At 36.8% G+C, this 9,757-nt stretch overlaps 2 protein-coding genes across 2 annotated transcripts; both read right to left on the reverse strand.

Annotated features, from left to right (window-relative positions):
• Positions 1-235: 235 nt before the first annotated feature.
• LOC129292532 (transcription initiation factor TFIID subunit 8) lies at positions 236-3,116 on the reverse strand. Its single transcript, XM_054930092.1, has 2 exons — positions 2,430-3,116; positions 236-1,681 (listed from the first exon to the last, which is right to left on the reverse strand). The coding sequence occupies exon 2, from the start codon at positions 1,612-1,614 to the stop codon at positions 544-546; it is 1,071 nt and encodes a 356-aa protein (XP_054786067.1). The 5' UTR covers positions 1,615-1,681; positions 2,430-3,116; the 3' UTR covers positions 236-543.
• Positions 3,117-3,772: 656 nt separating this feature from the next.
• On the reverse strand, positions 3,773-5,655 carry LOC129294001 (probable UDP-glucosyl transferase 73B6). The gene has a single exon (XM_054932174.1). It carries the CDS (start codon positions 5,552-5,554, stop codon positions 4,058-4,060), a length of 1,497 nt encoding a protein of 498 aa, XP_054788149.1. The 5' UTR covers positions 5,555-5,655; the 3' UTR covers positions 3,773-4,057.
• Between the last annotated feature and the right edge of the window lie 4,102 nt (positions 5,656-9,757).

The raw sequence follows: 9,757 nt of genomic DNA on the forward strand, positions 1-9,757 counted from the left end.
AAATTTCTGAACTTTGCTCATATTTTGTTATTGATCTATGTACATTTTTTCCAGTGTTATTGGTTCCTGTACTTTTGTTTTTCATTGGAGGGGCCTAAAACAATAAAAAACATAAGAACAGGGACCAAAAACATCAGAAAAAAAGGTGCAAGAATCAATAGCAAAACGCAAGCAAAGCACAGAGACCGAAAGTTATGTTTTCCTTTAAAAAAAATAATCACAAGTCAAAACAGCATTCAGTAAATGAATTCAGTAATTCAATTAACCGTTTAAATACAAGATGTAAACAGAAGGCCCTCATGTATAAATACAAGATCTACAACCAAATCATTGCTAAACTGCAAGAAACAAATTAACTGCCCTAAATGCTTGTTTAGAATGTTCTACAGGTAAGTCACTGTCACATTGTTATAAAATCCTCACCAGAAGATAGAAGACATTCATTCACGAGCATAGAGGAAGCGAAGCCCACTGGTTATGCTAGCTTATGTTAACTCGTTCAGCCCCTGGACTCTCATCAAGCAAGCCAGTCTATAAACTAATCTACAGAAGAGTGAGCTCTTGTGGATTTTCCATGGACTGTTTGAGAATATACTCGGCTCTCCTCTTTTTTTCATCTCTCTCTTCTTCTCGGCCAGTTAAAGATGTCATCTGCTCTTGCTCAGTATTCTTCTTCTGTTGTCTAGAATCCAAAGACTCACCAATAAGCTTCTTCCCAATCCTGAACTTGAAATGAACAGTAGGCCTAACCCCAGGAAGAACTGTTTTGTCTTCCTGCCCATCAGTCATACCACTCTTCACTACCTCAATTGCAGGAGCAAATGCGTCTAGCACAGAAACATGATTTGCACCAGCAATTTCATCTGAAAGCTTTGAGGGTAAGATAATGGGAGAAACTTCTCCATCCCCTGATGCCATAGGAGTCTGAAGGAATGGATTCTTTATAACTGATTCTGGATCTTGGGCAGCACCACCTCGTATATTCAATGTCAGTGTGTCTGCTGAACTCTTGCATAGCAGCCGCTGCTGCAAACTCAACAAAGACCTTTCAGCCTTCCTCCGCTGCCTTGCTTGCTCAATCTTATCTTCTCGAGGACCTGTGGCCCTCTCATTCCACATGGGTGTGTGAATGTAAGTGTGGGGATCAGGGAAAGCAGGCAGCCAAGCAGGTATATGCTTGGAAGGCGGTGTCTCGCCCATTTGCATGAAGCTCGGGATGGCACTTCGGTCCTTAATCACTGGAAATTGTGGTATTGGCTGAGCTAATGGAATCTCATCCCCTGAACCAACTATATGAATAATATCCCTTACTGTGCTAGAGCCAGCAAGACATTGACTAGGCTCAGATGCACCAGAAAACCCTTGAGTTGCTTCTAAATCTTCCAGCGCTCGAATCAAATCAAACACATTACATTCTGATCTACCAGCTAAGTTAGCATAGAACTCTGCCATCTTACCCAAGTCAAAGAGATATCGGATCGTAATGTCAGCAAAAGCCTCCAAGGCAGACTCTTTGATGCTGTGAAATCCAGTGCTTTCGCATATCTGCGCAACCACCACCTTTGACACTGCTCGCCCAAAGTCATCACCTGCAGCTCTTTCTCCATGGTTCATATTCAAGCCCACATGTCAATTAGGGTTTTCACGAGCCACATCTTTCATTCCATGAATTATCCACCCGCTGTAACCATTGGACAAATAAAACATCATAACCAAAAAATAAAATATTGAAGAAAAATGAAGAAGAAACACAAAAGCACTTTATTGGTCTCAGACAAGAACAAATCTCAAATTCAGAAGCTCGGTGACTTCCAGCTTGCATACATTAGCACATCAAACAAGCAGAAGGATGAAGTCCCAAAAAGTTAAAAAAAGCATATCTTCAGAGCTGGTTTTTGAAAAACCCTAGAGTGGTACTGAGAACGAAGCCAATTTCAAAGGTCTAAAATTGATCACAAGAAAGCATACAACTGTCGAGTGCCTTACACTTGCCAATGAAAAAAAGGATGAAGTAGTAAATGCATAAGTGGGTTTCAATGTTCTAAATCTACAAAATATTCAATCAATGTGGCACAAAACGAGCTTCACGTTCAGCATTGCATGGAGTACAACAAACAGGGCGCTGAAAAAAATTAGCAAAACAAATCAATTAATCGACAATCATAAGCAAACTAACTTCCGCACAAAGTGATTTTTAGGCTAAGTAAATAACAAAAAAAAATCTGCTTGTTTGGAAATGGCAAATTGGAAAGGACGAATAGGAAGCAGATCAGAGCACTCAAATACGGAGGGGAACAGCGTCGAAAAGTAAAAGAAAGACGGAGAAAAACGTAGAAAAATAAAAGGGAGATGCAACATAGGAGAAGCAGAAAAATCAGGGAAAAAAAGGGGAAACGACGTAGATGGAGAAGCAGAGGTAACGGCGAAACCTGCGGTGGAGAAACAGAGGTCAGCGGCGGCGCTGTTGGACGCTGCAGATAACGGCGACGGCGACGGCGCCGATTGGCGCAGCAATGACGGTGGTGGAGCTTCTCTGGGGCAAGACGAACAGAGGAAGTAAGAGACAGCGGCCTGTGCAATCGACAGAAATGATGCATTTAGGTTTTGCTGGGAAGAGGGTAATTTTGGATTATCAAAATAGACCATGGGTATATTGGTCATGACGAAGCAAAATTATCCGGCTTCCCTCCAAATCGTCCAAATCTCCTCCTCCCCAGACCACACTTTCCCAAGTCAACCAGCCCTCCTCTCCTCTCCTCTCCTCTACACTCCTCACCTCACATTTTCGAGCAGCTAGGTGGCACCTCTCGAGTTTATAACTGGGCTCATATTAGCAGTAAAGCCCAAATCAAAATGAAAGGCCCAAATAGAGGGCCCAAATAAGAACTGAGACCGTAAGACGAGCCGCAACTGCCGTTGCAGAGCGTCGATGTGGACCCCACTTCCGAGCCCCTTCTCCTTCAGCCGCAGCGCTAGGACCTCTTCGATCGCCGACGACTAGGCGTCAAAAGCGTCTCCGCCGTGCATGCCGTTGCTCTTGTCCGTCCTGTTCGCCGTTATGTGCTTCGCCGACATGAACAATCACCACACGGATCGCTTCTTCTCTCCCATTTCCGTCCCATCGATTCGCGTTTAGCTTTAGCCTGTCACGAGCTCCGAATGCCCTGTTCTTCTAGGTTTGTAGGAGCTAAAGCCCAATTTCATTTGGGCCTCCCGGTTCATTTTTCTACTGTTGCTTAAATTTTGTTCTGGGAAATTCACATTTACCTTGCCTCCTTCTTATTTGTCCAAAATCTACATTTTACCCTTTAATTAAATCTTAACAACAAAATTAATGCATCAACTTTGAATATAATATGATAAAATATATCCATTTAGGCCAAATATATACATATGTAACAATGAATTCTTCACCAAAATCTGATAATGCTAAATATTTATTAAAATGAATTGGAACAAATTACGGGTTCTAGGCAATGGCAGGATTTGGTTGAAATGATATTGAAAAAAGTGGTTTTTTTTTTATAGTTGCTTTGAATAGAATTTATATGTTTCAAGTGCATATATATATATATATATATAAATGTCGATTTTATATCTAGATTTAAATTTCTAAAAAATGTTTTAAATCTTCAATTAAATGATATGATGTGGCAACAGAGCTTTTTCAAACGGTGGTCTAAAGAGCTTTTGCCAAAGCTTAATGGAAAAATAAAAGCAAAGAAAGAAAAAATGGAGGAGAAAAGCTCTCTAAGAATTTGACAAGGTGAAGGGAAAGAAAATCAAAGTAATGGGTTCAATATAAATGGGCAAATACAATGACACCATTAGAAAAGCAAATCCCTAAGAAACCCCGCAAATACCAATATATAACAGCTGGAAGAAAAGCACGAAATATGACCCACCCCTTGACTTATTCAGCAAAACAAAAAACATACATATTAATTAAGGGTGTCTTCCAGGTAAATTGTTCAGGCCGAAATAATCCAAAAACAAAGGAAGCAGAATAATTATGCACGTGCTCTTGAGTCTTGAAGCTTAAGCAATCACTCAGCGTCTATGTCTGGTGTTTTGAAGCAGCCCGATTCATTGCAGTAAGCTTCAGATCTTCAATCAAGGCTGTCAAATTCCTCTGTGAAGACCCATTTTCTTCCACAGCTTTTCGAGCTTTGTCTTTCATTTCTATGGCTTTGTTTCTGACCTTCTCAGCTTCATCTCCACCGTTCATCAACCTCCTCACAGCATTCTCTATCTTCACCCTACTCACTACCTTCTTCATTCTCTCACAGGGGCTAGAGTTCCACTCCTCTGCACCCACCTCCAGTCCAAACCCGTGCACCTGCGTTATCAACTTCTCATTGTAAAACTGCTCAATGAACACCGGCCACGTCATCATCGGAACCCCAGCGCTGACGGCCTCCGTTACTGACGTCCACCCACAGTGCGTCAGAAACCCGCCGGTGGCCGGATGATTCAGTATCAACTCCTGCGGGGCCCATTTCATCAGGATCAGCCCTCTGCTGTACTTCTTCATTCTCTCTTCAAACCCTTCTGGCAACCACAGTTCCTTTTCATCTTTCTCATCTCTTGGGTTCTTCTTTTTGGATTCTCTATGCACCACCCAGATGAAGGAATGACCAGAAGATTCCATCGCACACGCTATTTCCAACAGTTGAGGGTCCTCGAAACGACACAGACTGCCAAAGCTTACGTAAACTACAGAATTGTAATCCTTGGAGTCAAGCCATGATCTTATGTATTCATGCTCCTTGCTTGTTTGGTCATGATGATTCTTTTGTGGTTTAGTGTTTCGTAACGTGAGAGAAGCAGGACCAATGTGCCAAACCTTGAGATCGGTGATTTTCTGGTAATATTTAATGTAATCTTGACCGTCCATCTCATTGAAGCTGTTCACAATAAGCCCATAGCTATTCTGCTGATCAGCCTCCATCAGGCTTTCGAGTTGTCCAGAAATCAGCCTCGGTGGTCGAATCGTGAGGGTGATCGGTTCAGGAAGACCCGAAACCACAAACGGACCACCCGAATGATCATGATCATGAGATAATTCTGGTTGGGACTGTGATTGTCTCTTGTATGCATTTATCATGCACACTGCAAAAAGACAAAAGGAGTTGAACACAATCCTGGGGATTCCCAAACGGGTTGCTATCGGGGCAGTCCATGGGTATATAAAATCCGAAACAATGCAATCCGGCGGGTTTCGCTCCATGAAAGGTTCAACTTGATTTCGGAGCAAACCAGCAGCCTCGTAAAATTGATCAGCAGTGTGAGCATCAGTGACGTTGAAGAAGTTCTCGATGCCGACAGGGAGACCGACTTCCTCGGACGGAAATCTGATGGTGTGAATGTGGATATGGTGGCCCAGGGCCTTGTCTTCTTCTACGGAGCTTTCAAGGAACCGGGTATTGACAGGGGTGGTGATGATGGTCACATGCAAGCCACGTGCAGCGAAGAGCCTAGCAAATTGGCAGAAAGGGATCATGTGGCCTTGAGCCAAGAAAGGCAGGAAGTAGACCTTGAGAGGTCGGAACATGGTGGTGATGAATGGTGCTTGCTGCTATATGCTCTTTAGTATATAAGGAAGAAGACGAGCTTTTAAAGAGAAGATAGCTTTTAGATTTGGAACTACTAATAAGCGCCTTGGGTATATTCCAGTACTTATTCGCGGGTTAGTAGAGATAACTATTTATATAAAGAGAAAGTTGGGGGAGGTAAAATGATATTTAAAGAAGGGATAATTTCATCTGACTACCACAATAAGAAAAATTAATAATTCAACAAGTCGTTATGATGAATTTAATACATGTTAGGTAATATATAATTAAGTAATATCTATTGGAGGTTGGACAAGTAAAGTTAATAATTCTTTTAAATCATTCAAGAAAGATATTTTGAATCATTTTAACTTCAACGTTTTATTTCACTTTAATTTTAGAGTTTTTTGAGTTTGACTTGTTAATAAAGTTACTGTACTTCTTAGGTGAAATTCTCCCTTTATAGAACTTTAAAATACATTAATTATATTATAGCAAAGTATCCTTGAAATCATAAAATTTTAGAAGAAGATTATGATCCTTAAATGAAATTATTAAATTTTTTTACCCATCCTCCATATTTTAAATAATCATTTTCAATATTTTTAATAGTTCTTGTCAGTATTTTTAATACTCAATTTTTTATTTTTTATTTTCAATTGTCACCTTAGATGTTTTCAATACTCATATAGTTTCAATTTGAAAAATAGTTAGAGATAAGTGTTTGTGAATACTTTTTTTTTTAATACAAACATACTATACTCATTCAATAAAATGTGAAAACATTACAAGAGACTAAAAAAAAGCAGAGACGAACCACCCCTATTCAATGAATGGGTGGGATATGTTATTGGGTAATTTATGAGCTAACTTAGCAAGATAGTTAGCCATTCTATTATCATTCCTCTACAAAAAGTTAAAGTTCATTATCCAATTTCTAAAAAGAATTAAATTTATGGAATAGACAATACTCTGAAAAGGATAATAATCATGGTTACCTTTTGTGATTATTGAGATTGCCTCTGTACAATTACATAAAACCTCTACAATCTTGTACCTTTTTTGCCAAAGTGTTTGTGAATACCGATGGGTATTGAAAATGTATTTAAAATGACTACTAAAAATTAAAAAAATTGAATATCGAAAATGTTAAAGATGAGTATTGAAACTATATAAAAGATGAGTACTGAAATAATTAACTCTAAAAAATTTAAATTCTAGTTAAAACTATAGACTTTTTTGAAATTTTAGAATTTCAAAATCCTTAACTAGAGATAATATATTCTTAATTCGAAGATCCTTAAATGTCATTTTCTCAATATGTGTGTGTATTTATATAGTCCTTCCTGTCCTCATTATAAAGCACTTTTTAAAAAAAAATTTCAGTCCTTAATATAAGGCACATAGAAGATAATTTATTATTATTTTATAATTTTATGCTTATTGTAAATTTAATTTTAGGGCTCATCATATATTTTATATCTCTCTTCCTATTTTTAATAGGGGTAAAATTAAAATACTTTTTTATTTTTAGATAATTTAATAATTGAATTAACTGTCATTTTTTAATTCTAATAAAATAATGAAAGCACCTTATAATATAAATAAGAGGGAGTATATATAATTTATTTTTGTTTGTCCTGCAACAGCTCCATGCAAGTGAAACAAGCTTTAATTTGGCGTGATGTATATAAAGTTTTTATTGTTTTTGGGACATGAAAAGGATAAATAGGAGTGTAATTGTGTTGTTTATATTCATGGGATGGGTCGTCCAATAGGGTTGCTCTAGGGAGCATCATTATACAAAAGATTCCAGGTGATGTTGTGTGAATGGATCAAGACTCTTCTGAGCTCAAAGTATTTTCTGGTATTTAAAATTAGTAGCATCAATTAGGTCAGAACAATGATTGGGTTTTAAATACTATTTGTTCTTTTGTTCTTCTATTAAATATTTTGTTCTGTTGAATATTTTCTAGCGTAGCCAGCAAAATTGTCCATGCATGCATGCATGTGTTTTGCAGTGACATTTAACAACCGCTGAATTAAGATCCTTTGAGTTAATAAGATTAAAAAATTATTATGTTCCTGAAGGTTATAACAAATTGAACTTAGGAACAAATTGCACAAGGACCCAAGGATAGCTTTGGGACCTTTGGCTATGTTACGTCTCTCGAGTGGTATTGGGTTCGATCAGAAGCAAAGAAGGTTATAAAGTTAATAGTTTAGGTTATAATGCTTTTTGCGTCTGGATATTTGTTTGGAATTGTTTGCTACATTAACTATATATATGTGCATATATTATCTGTCCTTCACCATCTTGTTTTCCATATTTGTAAACTTTTCAAATTAATTATGTTAGTTATTGAGAATTTGTCTTGTCTCGTGATTTAATATTTTTAAGTGCAGGTTCTAAGGGTGGATTGTCAGGAAAGACACTTAATGCATAAATGATAAAGTAATTATATTTTTGCTCCATTTTATGCATATGATTTGTATATTATCACCTAGGGCTCTTTTACTCGAATTTCTATTGACTAAATTTGGATTTGCAATTATTGAGATTTTTGATTGATAGTATGACTAGTTTATATTTCTGCATACGGAGATGAGTATTGCTAGTTAAGGAGGCCTAGGATGTTTGAATGACATTTGTGGATCCACATCTCACTACCACAAATAAGGCATATTTGACCATTATTTTCCTCCATATATGACAATTAATAACTATCAAATGTGTACCTATCACTTAATAATATCATTACTACATGACAGTTATTTAGTTGTCAAATATGTCCAACCAAAATGTGTTCTGGTAAAAATTTTCTTAGAATATTTGACAGTTATATGCATGACCATCAAATATGTGATTTTTTTTTTTTTTCAATGTGTAGCCTACTTTTTAAATAACCCCCTGCAATGAGAACAATTATAAACCAAAACTAGCCCCAGCCATCAATTAATTCAATAAGCATTGATAACCAACATCATTTCAAAATTAAAAGAACTTGTATACATAGATAAATTCAATCACAAAACTTATTGCTTTTGCTAAAAATATTCACAAATTTAATTCCTAAATTACAAATCCAATCCTAAAAAATCATATAGCAATCTAGCTAGCTCCTAAACTAATTGCACTCACTGAGAATTGCGTGCATTTTGCATGATCCATGATGAAACCCCAATCGGTTAAGGTCATCAAATAAAACTGAATGTAGCAATAAGCATTTTAGGTCATCTCCTTAAAGAGCAATCCATACAAATTCTCAGTTCAAATACTAGCAAATTACAAGAGTGTTCAAGAGATCAAACTAAGTATAAATGCAAGAATTAGTGTTTGTAATTTTTCTGTCTTTAATGAAATGAAATGAATGAGTATAATGGAGAGCCCAAGTAAGAATCCTTAGCAATTGTCATTGAATTTCATATTTGAATTAACACAAACAATCTCAATTAACCTAAGATAGAACACTCAAAAGCCTTCAAGTGTAGTGCATCATTGAACTTAATGAACATTGAAGGATTTAAGTTAGGTGAATTAAAGTTTAATTTCATGTTCAGCCTTGTTCACATACCACACGAGTTTGCGACCAAATGAGTGGCAGAAAAAACAACTTAAGCTAAATACATATAACTCATATGAATCTAACTCAAGCATAGGATGAACTTTGAATAAGAATCAACAAGAACACATGAACAACTTAAGAACATTCAAGTCAATTCATGAATTCCAAACTGAACATAACATTAGAACTTCAATTCAATATTTATAATCTCATCTAAACATGAATTGGAATAACAAGTCAAAAATCTAGTCAGATTACAAGATTTAAAAATTCTCAAAGAAATAAGAAGAAACTATGAAATTGAGAAAGCAAATGAAGAATACAAATATGGAAAACTCAAATTGCTAAATCATCTTCCTTGGAGCTCAATGTTGTTTAGCCACTCATGCTCCTCTCCTTGACTTGGATGAGATCTTGAACTTGAGAAGCCTCCATGGATGAACATATGAAGCTGGAAATCGAATCTGGAAGTCTTTTGGATTAGATGAAATTTCTGGCTGGATGAAGAAGATGAATGAACAAAATCTGAAGGGAGAAGAAAAAGGTTTGGATGAGATGATTGAATAATGGAAGACGAAGAAGTGAGATCTGGAATTGATGATGATGATGGACGAGTTCTGGACCTGGATGAAGCAG

Source organism: Prosopis cineraria, unplaced genomic scaffold, assembly GCF_029017545.1.
Source record: "Prosopis cineraria cultivar Desert tree isolate PC_DT_omini unplaced genomic scaffold, ASM2901754v1 PC14, whole genome shotgun sequence".
Classification (NCBI taxonomy): Eukaryota; Viridiplantae; Streptophyta; class Magnoliopsida; order Fabales; family Fabaceae; genus Prosopis; species Prosopis cineraria.

Coding starts and splice junctions, on each gene's coding strand:
- LOC129294001 (XM_054932174.1), bottom strand. CDS start 5,554: ATGTTCCGACCTCTCAAGGTCTACTTCCTGCCTTTCTTGGCTCAAGGC.
- LOC129292532 (XM_054930092.1), bottom strand. CDS start 1,614: ATGAACCATGGAGAAAGAGCTGCAGGTGATGACTTTGGGCGAGCAGTG.